This window comes from Gymnoscopelus braueri (assembly GCF_963280865.1).
Source record: "Gymnoscopelus braueri genome assembly, chromosome: 20".
NCBI lineage: Eukaryota > Metazoa > Chordata > Actinopteri > Myctophiformes > Myctophidae > Gymnoscopelus > Gymnoscopelus braueri.
Window position 1 is genome coordinate 12,790,582 of NC_137622.1, and position 12,688 is coordinate 12,803,269.

Consider the following 12,688-nt stretch of genomic DNA (forward strand, 5'->3'; position numbering starts at 1 on the left):
CAGATTGAATGGGTTAACAGAATCAGAGAAAAGAGGAATGCATGAAAAGTGACACATGCACTTTGTTCTCCCCTCCAGTTACTTCAAGAAGTTCCAGTATTGTGGCTATGCGCCTCATGTACGCAGCTGTAAGCCCAACACCGATGGCATTTCGTCCCTCGAGGACCTGCTGGCCAACATCGTGCTCAGGGTTTTCGTCTGGGTGGTGTCGGCCACCACCTGCTTTGGGAACGTCTTCGTCATCTGCATGCGCTCCTACATCCGCTCTGAGAACAAACTCCACGCCATGTGCATCATCTCTCTCTGCTGTAAGTCAACAACACTACAACTACCAGACTCTGGGTGGAGAGATGAAGGGAGGGAAAGAAAGTAGATTTAACCAATTGTAACTTGACCTACTACAGACTGCATTGTAAGAGGAGAAAGGGCATCAGCCTTCACTGACTAGAGCTGTCCTCTAGAATGGACTTGAATTAACTGGAATAGAATAGAATTCACCTTCATTCACAGGTCTGTCTAGAGGAATTGAAAGATCAGCAAAACTCAGAAACAATATTAAATGATAATAGAAAGATTTATTTACAGCGCTGTAACAGTCACACAACATACACGTACATCATACACCAGCAAAGCACACAGATAGACTGACTTGCTCTTCCCTGACTGTCAGCTTATAATTGGCTACAGGGAAACAATAATACATTTGATCTCTTCTACTGAGCTAAAACATCTCTCCCCTGCACAGCCATAAAACAAAAGCTCTACTCTGCTGCTGGCAGCTGTGTGACCTGCGACATGTACTCCCTGCATTCTGGCTATAAGCCCTGTTTCTTAATTAACAGCTTTTTAGGAAAACAAGCTCATCAATGCTAAGCAATATAATAATATAATTTCGCTTGGTCACTGCATAATTAGGTTATCCATCACGTAGAGTTAATCCACTCATTACAGTTAGTCCATTCACACATCATCCACAGAGAAATCCACCTTAAGTACTTTGATTATAGAGTTGCCCAGCCAGAGTCCTCAACCATGTCTAAGTTATTGCCAGAATTCAGCAGCTGAATGCTATCTGGTATGAATTAATTGTCTCCGACAGGTCGAAAGGCATGGCGGAGAAAATTCAGAACCGCTGCCCCAAATCTTTCACATGGGCCAGTTATAGTGCCCCCAGGAGGCCGATTTGTGCATTTGTTTATATTACTCCTACAGATTTGATCCAAACATCACGCAAAATCGGTACAAAGTATCTCTATAGTCATGTGATCAACACGGATCTGTTCGATTTTCCATATTCCATCCTGATTGGCTAAGATTGGTTCGTTTTGAACAAAATGCCTCAAATCATCAACGCAGCATGCGATTTCTGTGAAATTGTGCACGCACATTTCTACTAGGCTGAGGAAGAAATGCCTCATGGTGGTGCTATAACAGGCCGATTCGCGTTTTTACCTATAACTGCACCGATCTGCGTGAAACTTTGCACACACACTCCCTAGACTAGAGGCCAAAGAAAAACCTTTGCCATTAGTGATGAGCGGGTCGACCCGTAACCCGCGGGACCCGCGGGTCAACCCGCGGCGCGGGTAGGTCGAGTCAGGATTTCAGAGAAAATTATGCGGGCTGAGGGTGAGCGGGTCAGCCGCTCTCCACGAAAAAAAAAAAAAAAAACCCTATTTTGACCAACATGCTTGTTTATTCAGCCCATGACAATGTTGTGCTACTGTAGACATTTAAAGGGTACTTAAAAGAGCGCTATATAATATATATATATATTCCCACCGCGGGTCGCGGGGCGGGTTGAGCCATAGATTTATATATGGGTTCGCGGGGCGGGTTGAGGCGGGTCGCGTTCCGTCGCGGGTTGGGGCGGGGCGGGTCATGAAAAAACCCGACCCGCACATCACTATTTGCCATGCATTTTTCACATCTGCCTTTTAGACCGCCACCAGGAGGCTGACTTTTGTAAAAAAGAATTGCCATTACTCCTTCAAATTCTGTCCAAAAATCACGCAAATCGGTACACAGTATCTCTATAGTCATGTGATCAAGATGGAAGTGTCCGATATTTCATATTCCATCCTAATTGGCTAACATCGGCTTCCAAAGTTTGCTGGATAGGTCCTTTTGAACCAAATGACTCAAATCATGAACGCAACGTGCGATTTCCGTGAAATTTTGCACACACATTCCCACTAGGTAAGGAAGAAATACCACCCTGGTTATATACCACATTGGTTATAGCGCCACCAGCTGGTCTAATTTGGAACAAAATGCCTCAAATCATGAATGCAGTGTCTGATTGCCGTGCAAGGCCTAAGAAGAAATGGTGCCCCTTTTCACATTGGCATATTATAGCGCCACCAGGAGGCCACAATAACCTACCTGACCTGGCGGAGACCTGTGCTCCGAGGAGCACTTTTTCTAGTTTTATATAGAATTTAAATTTCAATATCAATTTGTCATGATATTGAGAGGATCGTAAGTATATTCTGCATAATGGCTCATTTGCAAAACAGGTTTGAATTCCTATGTGGTCTGAAATGCAATTTAAAAAAAAAACTATTGTTTGTTTTTTTCAAAAATGCTAAAGACATTTCAGGCATGTTCAAATATACTCTAGAAGAAACCTATTTCTCCCTAAAAATGGAAAGCATTTGAAATCTGATGTTTTCATATGAAGTGTGCAGCAACATTCTCCTCAGTGGAAGCTGCTTTTGCAGTGCTTACAAAACCTAAAGCTCAAGTGCAATTTCAGTAGATTTCCCAACTGAACTGCTAAGCAGTACAATGATCAATTAAATTAGATCAAAGGACCCACACAGTGGCTTCCTTTTCCCCAGCATCTATACCAATTACACAACCACAGGCAGGAAGCTGATTTAATTGACAGAATTGTCTCACAGCAGGTGTGTAGGATGAACACAATGGTAGAAAACACCAAGCAAACAAAATCCTGCACGTTGCTCTTGCAAAGCATAGCGTTGTATTATAGTATACATCTATACACATCTAAATCATCAAGGATGACACCCTGGAGGTAGATATTTTGCATACTTTGGGAGAAAATTAATTTGATTTGATTTGCGCACTCACACACTTTTGCAATTCAAACACTTTGAAGGGGAAAAAATGAGGTCACATGAAAAAATACACACATAGATAGAAGCAATCATTGCTGTTTCTACAAGTCGATTTGGCTAAAAGTGCAGATGTGTTGTGTCCCCGCAGAGCAGATTTGAGCATTTTTAGAAACAAAATACAAACACATGTAAATGAAGTTTACAGTGGTCGTTCTATACATTTGTGAGTATTTTTTACTACATTATTTATTCTTTGTGACTTCAAATGCCAATTTACTGGTGTATGAATAGCAATGTACACGTGTGTAGATTAACAGTGTACGAGCACTCAAATAAAGTTTAAAAGCTGTCACATTTTTCAATGTCCCCCTGGCCCCTGCTCAGTTCAGGTTTTGCAACAAAATAAAAAAATACAGTATTAGCAATATCCGTGCGCAATAGTTTTAGGAATTTGTGACATGTGAAAGTAGATTTGTGCTGTTGTAACGACTAATTTGAGAGGTTCTAGTGAGCGATTTCAAGTTTTACTGGAAAATTGGTAGAAATGCAAATTGGTAGAAAGTTGGATTACTGGACTTCATACAATACATTTTACCAAATAAATTCAAACTTAATTTACTATTGGGAGACTTCTAATGTCTGCAGGACTGTTCTTCATTCAACCATATTTTAACATATACACTATATATAAAATATATATATAATTGGTGTTAGAATTGTATTACCTATTTAAAGAAAATATATGATAATAATATAATATCAATATAATATCAATATAGTTTTTAAAATTCAACTTGCTAGACTTCAGTTTGCTGTCTAAAGGCAGTTTGTTCCAATCTATAGCGCCTACATGAAAGTACACTTTCCAACTAAACACTTGCATCCGGGCAGCGTTAAGACCCTGAAGGAGTTTAGGGGACAGGGATGAAGTATTAGTAGTATTATTAGTAGCACTCATTAGCTATAATTATGAATTATATATAATTACATAATTATATGATAAGCTCTAATGGATCTGGTGTTTTAAGTGTGCCTGAGAACAGATTACTCAGGTATTCAGGAGCAATATTATAATTTCCTGTTTAAATAGCTCCCAGAACCATGAACTAACCGCATAATCTAGATGACAATAGTACCGATGTGGAAGCCAGGAATTTCATGCAGTCCCTGTCATTTAGCATTGATTAAAAAAAAAAATCTTCTCCAATCCCAGCAGAATGTCTTTGATGGAATGTACAGTAAGTATACTGTTCTGCAGTGGTGGACAGTAACGAAGTGAACTGTAGTACATTTTTGGAGTATCTGTACTTTACTTGGGTATTTGTATTTTTGCACACACCAATACCTGGTATCTATGAACTAATACATTTATGGACATTTTCTGTAATGTAATTTGGGTGTAGTGTAGTGCTATTTCCATTGTGATGAATGGAGCTTAATGGCATGTTTTCGTCCTAGCTAATGGTTTGATTGATTTGGCTTTATTTATTGCACTGCACAGAGTTGATTTATTAAATAGATCAATGTTATTTTGTTAATAACTGTCAATTCCCCTGCAGACTGAAACTAATCAATTCACCTCCTGTCTCCTCTCTCCTTCTGCCATCCTCTCGCTTATGCATCCTGTCTGCTCCCTCCCTCTCCTATCTATTCCCTTTCTCCTTCCTCCTCTCAGCTCCCTCTCTCCTCCCTGTCAAGCCTAATTTCTTCTTAAAGGAAAAGATGACAAAATGACAGATTAAAGTAGTTTCTATGTGAGAGAGAGCAGGGCAAACCCTTTTCTTGTTGATTTTTCTTTTAAAGTGAAGTAAAGAAATGCTCCCCTAGAAGCACTAAATTCATACTCTAATACCGTACATTCAATGACAAGCTTGATTATGAAAGATTAATACAATTATCCTCTAGACTTTTTTAAAGATGTATTTTTGGCATGTTATATGCTTTATGATAGATAGATAGATCTCTGTAGAGATAGGAAACCAAGGACAGAGAGAGAGAGGAGGGATACGCAAAACAAGACAGGGGTCGGATTCAAACCCAGGTCCTCTTGCTCACTATGGTGCATGTGCTGACCCACCAGGCACCCCTGGTTGAAAATGCCTTTGATACAGTATGTGGACCTTCAGGGTGTTAACCAGTATCAAAGGAATGATGAAAGGGAGTCTACCGGTGCGCCTCAGCCTAAAACGGCCAGTCCGCTGCGTCACAGATGCAGATGAGATCAACGCTGGAGCAGCACGCACAGTTTACGCCTTTTATCAGAGTTCCTCTGAGGAAGGCCGTAACGTCAGTCACTTTTTGTACTTGCACCTAAATAATAGATGGCTTAAACTGTCCGTGCTGCTCCAGCGTTGATCTCTTCTGAATGATTAAACAATTTGACAAAGTTTTGCTAGAAATCAGAGATGACCACATGTCTTCATGGAGGTTGAGTTGATAAAACTACCAGCAATATAAATTATTTATTTCACAATATCACAGTCAATTACACAGAACCAGCTATGAACAAAACACACGTCAAATATACATTTTTGAGTCAAGCAAGTAAAAATTATATTAGTTAAAGGCATACTAGGTAACGTTTTCAACAAAACTAAAGTTAAATTGTATATCTTTTGTGAGTGGCAAAAGTTTCACAACACCCACTCCATGAATTTCACCCCCGGAAGCCTTTTATTTATATATTTTCTATTGAACGTGGACTGGGGGGACTTTCCCGGGGAAATGACGTCATCTGGCCGGAAAACGGAGGTGGAAATGCACTGGTTTCCTGTTTGGCCAGGAACTACCGCAACGGTTTCCTGTTTGGCCAGGAACTCCGCGCTAATAACAAAAAGGAACCTCACGCTGATTTTAAGAGAATGTAGGATTAGAAGATCGAAAAAGAACAGAAAAAGAAAGCACAGCTCATGGTAACTAATGCTCCACTGGCTAAGAGAAACGATCCGTAGATAGTATAAAACAATTAAAAGATCGCTTTTTGAAACGCTTCCGGCTTCCGGTGAAAACGAATGGAATTCTGGGTAATCGAGGACTAAGGAAATTGTATGCAGTGACGGTAGTGACCAGCAGAGGTTGCTAAAAATCGTTAGTTGTGAATTTGCATTGTACAACTTTAACTTACATGTATTATGGATTGCCTTTTTAATGGTACGACATTACTGAAATCTTATAGCATTTTGTCTAAAGTCAAGAAATGCTCACTTCCATATCTATATATCACTTCTATATTGTCACAGACAGCAGATGTTTGTAGTATATATGTTACAGGGAAATTGGAAAACCAGTGAAATTGAAAAAGGAGCGCTCGTTTTCACCCCCCCCCCTCGCTTCCCCCTTTGTTATCGATTAACTTTGATTGCGACTGGTGACGTTAATCTGCCTATGTAATCAACACACCTGTTACGTAGAGCCCCCCCACACACACACACACACGCGCATACACACACACGCACACACACACACACACACACACACACACACACACACACACACACACACACACACACACACACACACACACACACACACACACACTATGTGCACAGGCACAAAGCCCACTGTCGTGGATAGTAACCCATGAAAAGATCTATTCTCCCCCTATCGGTTTACAACTCGGACTCGGCTAACCGCTTCATTATCCAACCTGTCATAGAATATTTCTCTCATATTATCTATTTTATTTTCAGAGCTCCTCAGCGTTCCCCTAGCGTAGCTTCCTGGTTGCTATGTTGGGGGGAACAACAAAAGCCAGGTCCGCCTCGCATCAAAGCCCCGCCTCGCGCCGAAGCCCCGCGCCTAAAAACGAGCACACCTTTCCAATTTCCCAACGAATGCCAATTTCTCTGTGACATATATACAAATATTTCATTCTGAAAAGGTAACTGTTAACTGTACTGCACTTCACCTCCTCTCTGCAGGCGCTGATGGTCTGATGGGCATCTACCTCTTCATGATCGGAGCGTACGACCTGAAATTCCGCGGCGAGTACAATCGCCACGCCCAGGCCTGGATGGACAGCCCCCAGTGCCAGGTGATTGGCTCCCTGGCCATGCTGTCCACCGAGGTGTCTGTGCTGCTGCTCACCTACCTCACCCTGGAGAAGTACATCTGCATCGTCTACCCCTTCCGCTACCTGACGCCCAGCCGGCGCCGCACCATCGGCATCCTGCTGGGCATCTGGGTGTTCGGCTTCATCGTGGCCTTCCTGCCGCTCGTGTGCAAGGGGCTGTTCAGGAACTTCTACGGGACCAACGGCGTGTGTTTCCCTCTCCACTCGGAGCAGCCTGAGACCTCGTGGGCTCACATCTACTCCATCGTCATCTTCCTGGGTGGGTCAGCGGTTTAACTTCCTGTTTGCTCTCACGCAGTGGTGGAAGAAGTACTCAGATTTGTTTACTTTACTTAAGTAAAAGCAGCAATAATGTCGAAAGTCCTGTATTCAATCTTTTGCTTGAGTAAACGTACAAAGGTTTTGGCAGCAAAATAAAATAACCCATAGTTACACACATTTTTCAAGATATTTCAAAATGTGTCAAATTCTTTCAGAAATGGCAGATCTACAAGCTCAAAACGCATCGCGATGTGAGATGTTGTGAGCTTTTAGATCAGATGTTTTCAAATAGTTTGTATAATTGGGGGTTTTGTATTAATAATAAAAAAAAATGGTTTAGTAAGTAATAAAATCTGCCTAAAAGTTGTCAAATAATTGTAGTATAGTAAAAAGTACGAATTTGCATCTGAGATGTAGTGGAGTAGATGTATAAAATATCAAGAAATAGGAATACTCAAGTAAAGTAAAAGTGCCATGAAATTCTACTTAAGTACAGTGCTTGGGTAAATGTACTTAGTTACTTTACACCACTGCTCTTAACGTTAATTGGTATCTCTATTCTCTTATCCTGTATCGACCCTGTGTTTCTAACTGCGGTACTGCCATGACAACTGAATTTCCATCGTGGCATCAGTAAAGGTCTATCTCCACCTAGAAGGATGCGTTTGATGGAAGGGATCACGACAAGCCGCGCTGTTATTGAAAAATTATGCATGATGCAGCAGTTAATTAGCCACCTCTGCTGCTTGCCTCAGCAGACTGCATTATATTATGTTTTTTATAACAACACAGCTCTGACTTGATTATCCTACTTAAAACATGGCTTGCCAAGTGTTTATTAAAAATGTACAGCAATATTCTCTTTATATAGAAACTTTTTGTTGCCTCTATCTTCATCAACCTTGGAATAAACATTGCCCTACTACTCCAGCATGTGGGAGGTAATTAAGTAGGGGTCGGAGAGGCTTATTGTCTGTATCAGCCGAGCACATGGTAGTCTATCCACGTTTCAATGCGTTAGACCAGGGGTTTTCAACTGATTGTGCACCAGGGACCACCACTCTGACTAAGAATCAACCTGGGGACCACTGTTATGTTGGGTGGGGAATCTGGGGATGTGGACTAAGATTAGTGCTTTGGTAACACTTTCTATGCATCCCATGTCTGCATCCCACTGTTTCTGAACCAATAGTCCACAAACTAATAGTGGTCCATAGTATAATTAGGCCTGCAGGTGGTCCATGGGGGGGAAAAAAATAAATAGTCCATCAAATGTAAGAACATATTTCAATTCATAGGCGTCGTGTGGGAGAAAAAGCTTGCAATTAAATAATGACTGTTAAGTGCTTGATTATATCAAACCCAGGCATTATTTAACTGAAATATGTGAGTGGTCCAGAGCTAAAAAAAATAAAAAGGTTGAGAACCACTGATCTATTCCTACCCCACAGCTACCCTTATTCCATTCTCTTACTTTATCCAACCTTCCACTAAACTCATGTTTTGTATCTTATGTATGAGTGAGCAGACACATGTGATTATATGAGCACTTTTCCTAATAATGATGACTCAATCAGGCAATCCCGTACACTTCCCATTCTTGAGATTTTCTGTGGAATTTCTTGACCTCCGACTTCCCAGTAAACAACATTGACACATCATCATAGGTCACCAGATCATTAGTGCACTGTTCCGTGGAAGAAAATATTCACTTTCACTTTCCTACATTACTACGTGCATGGTCAGGGACCACATGTAATACCTTCACGGACCACCAGTAGACTACCTGTTGAAAACCTGTGCGTTAGACGCCTGGGCCTACCATACCATATCTCCAACAAGCAAGAGTCTCTAAAGCAGGGGTGCCCACACTTTTTTGACTTGAGAACTACTTTTAAAATGACCAGCTCAACAAGATCTACCCACCCAAAAAGGGATTATCCCATTGCTGAAAAGATTTACCTGAGGGGGCTTTGGAATAGTGGCGCTGGCGTTACATATAAGACAAACCCATTTGGAATGGGAATTAGTGGGGGGGGAAAAGCCTTCCTCCCATTCTATGGAAGTGGTAGGTTTTCGGTTCTATGCCTCGCACATTTTTATATAACGGTATAATACTACTGACGCTCGCGCGCAACACTCTTGAAAACAAAGCATTGCATTGCCTACTTCTATAGAAGCCATGAAGGGAGCTGACAGGCCCTTCTTGATGTTAATCAAGTCACCTATACCAAGTGGCAGATGCCAAAAAGAGGAGGAGTTTTGTGATTTTTTTTTATAGATGTTATTAAATATTTTAATTATAATTCTTTAGGGGCATGACATGTGTTCTACCTGCACAGCCTTTGGGATTTACTGGTAGATCGCGATCTATCTTTTGGGCACCCCTGCTCTCCGTCGTCGTCGTCGGCTTCCGAAGTCCCATAGGACCATTGGATCAGCGCTTCTGGTTTCCCACTGCAGAGCTGGAGCAGCGCCTCTTGTGGCTGTAGAGCCCAATACGGGAGTGGCAGTCCTTCTGACACTGCTCACATACAGTATGAAGGAGGTAGCAGGTCTTTCAGACAGGTTTGTAGTGCTTCTGTGGGCCCTCTTCTCATCCCACTGAAGCATCAGGTGTTCTTCAAACGTCTGCAGCCCCTTCTGGGTTTCAGGCCTCCAGATGTCTCTGTTTTTTGCTGAGGCCTCCCATGTGGTTGTGGTTGGTGTCATCACAGAGGCGTGATGCTGGAGTGGCCTCTCCAGTGCGCTGGCCTGGGCAATGTCTTTGAGGGACGTGTCGTTGCCCAGGCAACAGGTCCCCCTTCTCCTTGTCACCAGCAAAGTCCGAGGGAAAGGCGAAGCCAATACACTCGGTGCAGATGACAGCGCAGAAGCTGCCGGAATGGGTTGAGTACAACTTCAGACCGCCTATGGGGCTTCAACTCCACGTGTAAGTTCTTCGGAGTACACAACTCCTAGAGGGATGGCCAACCAAGGTTAAAGAGCTCCCCCCGCCCTACTATTTAACCCATAGCTGGGGTCGCTATTTAACCCATAACTGGGAGGCTAAGAGAGTACTACCGCTTGCCCAAGGCGGACTCCCAGGCTAGCAGAGGGAAGGAGGCGCCTTACTTCTCCATTGTAGACCGCCCCACAGTGGGGGGTCCCACCTGCTACCCCTGCTCTAAAGCCTAATATATTCTGTAGTACAACAGTGTTGCTTTCTGACAATAATTGATTTTCAAGCTAACAGCTTATTGCAAAGTTGGCAAGCGACACGATCATGCGATGGAGTATAAACGATGCAAGTATAAATGATGAGTATAAATGATGCAATCTGGATGACCTTAAAAAGCCTTGTCCTCAGGTCTGAACCTGGTGGCATTCGTCATCATCGTCCTCTCCTACGCCAGCATGTTCTACAACATCCAGAGAACAGGAACACAGACCACCATGTACAGAAACCACATCAAGAAGGAAGTGACCATCGCCAAGCGCTTCTTCTCCATCGTCATCACAGACTCTCTGTGCTGGGTGCCCATCTTCATCCTCAAGATCCTGTCTCTGCTGCAGGTGGAGATACCCGGTAAAACTACATGAATTAAGCATTGTTTTAATGTATTCTTCGGTCAAAGCTACTGTAGAATCCGTAAATTGTATGTCTGTTGTCTCTGAGATAATTGCAGCGTTGTCCGAACTCCAACAAAGATGGCTGTGTGCATCTACTGTCCAAAGCTGTGCGCCATCTGCTTCAAATAGCTTTATTGACATTGTCAACCAGTTAGGTCAATGGTTCTCAAACATTTCATGTCAAGGACCCCCAAATTGATATGTATCTAGCCGAGGACCCCCATCTGAATTTGTTTTGTGCCAGCCGACAGGACATGGTAGATGTTTGTTAATTCAGTTTCAGCTTTACCCAGCTGATAGCTGCTCAGATGCATGATGAATATTTGGGGAGGGGGGGCTCTTATGGGTTAAGTGTCTTGCTCATTGACACTTCGACATCTACACTAGGCCGGGGGGGGGGGGGGGGAACAAACTAAACAAACACAAGCTAGTTGCACACTAAATGTGATCTTCAAAATCCAGGGGTCTAGTCTATTTACTATAAATGTAGAAGTTATACTTCATAACCTCATAACAATCATTCAAAATGTCAAAATTATATCCTCTTTTAGTAATCATGGGTCATTTCTGGCAGCCAATGTGGATTTTCCCTTTAAAAAAGCCTTTAACTCTTTTCCCGCCAAAAACGTTTATAAACGTTTTTAATGGGTCAAACTTTTTCTGAGATGGTGAGATACATCCTAAAGAGTGTGTGTACCAAATTCGGTGCTTTTATTCGCCGCCTAAAGATTTGGCCATTTTATTTTGGTGAATCCCCCTGACTAATCCTTTTATTCCACAGAGACAGCTAATTATCTTTCTCTCTCTCTCTCTCTCTCTCTCTCTCTCTCTCTCTCTCTCTCTCGTCTGTCTCTCTCTGTGTGTGTGTGTGTGTGTGTGTGTGTGTGTGTGTGTGTGTGTGTGTGTGTGTGTGTGTGTGTGTGTGTGTGTGTGTGTGTGTGTGTGTGTGTGTGTGTGTGTGTGTGTGTGTGTGTGTGTGTGTGTGTGTGTGTGTGTCTCTCTCTCTCTTTCTCTCTCTCTATCTCTGTGACAGGCACCATCAGTTCCTGGGTGGTCATATTCATCCTGCCCATCAACAGTGCGTTGAATCCCATCCTCTACACACTGACCACGCGTCCCTTCAAAGAGACCATCCTGCAGGTCTGGGCCAACTACAGGCAGCATCGCCCCCTGTTGAGCGGGCACCCAGCCTACCACCCCTCCCTCACCTGGCAGGAGATGTTGCCCCCGCAGGAGAACAGCCAGGGCCTCAATGCACCGGACTGCATAGGTGTCCCCTTGCAGACCCCCAAAATCCCCCTTACACTCCCAGCCTAGACACCAACGGCGTTCAGTGACGTCTGTGGGTGTCTCGAACAACTGACTTGACATGGAGTGAACACACTCATGTCCACGTGGGCACGGAGATCATGTCAGTTTGTACACACATACACTGAGGCATTCTTTAATAATCTCTCTCGTGCACACACACACACACGCACGCACGCACGCACGCGCGCACGCACACACACACACACACACACACACACACACACACACACACACACACACACACACACACACACACACACACACACACACACACACACACACACACACACACACACACACACACACACACACAAACAAACATTGTATTACAAGTAAGACGCGCGAACGC

General features: G+C 43.0%; 1 protein-coding gene across 3 annotated transcripts in view; it reads left to right on the forward strand.

The window, feature by feature from the left end:
* rxfp1 (relaxin family peptide receptor 1) overlaps positions 1 to 12,448 on the forward strand; it is an 82,386-nt gene extending 69,938 nt beyond the window's left edge. For all 3 annotated transcript variants that reach the window (XM_080415706.1, XM_080415707.1, XM_080415708.1), the window contains 4 exons: positions 79 to 308; positions 7,004 to 7,414; positions 10,766 to 10,984; positions 12,062 to 12,448. In XM_080415706.1, coding sequence (XP_080271832.1) covers positions 79 to 308; positions 7,004 to 7,414; positions 10,766 to 10,984; positions 12,062 to 12,345 — 1,144 coding nt within the window. In that variant the 3' untranslated portion in view covers positions 12,346 to 12,448. The remainder of the gene's footprint in view (positions 1 to 78; positions 309 to 7,003; positions 7,415 to 10,765; positions 10,985 to 12,061) is intronic.
* The last annotated feature ends 240 nt before the right edge of the window (positions 12,449 to 12,688 follow it).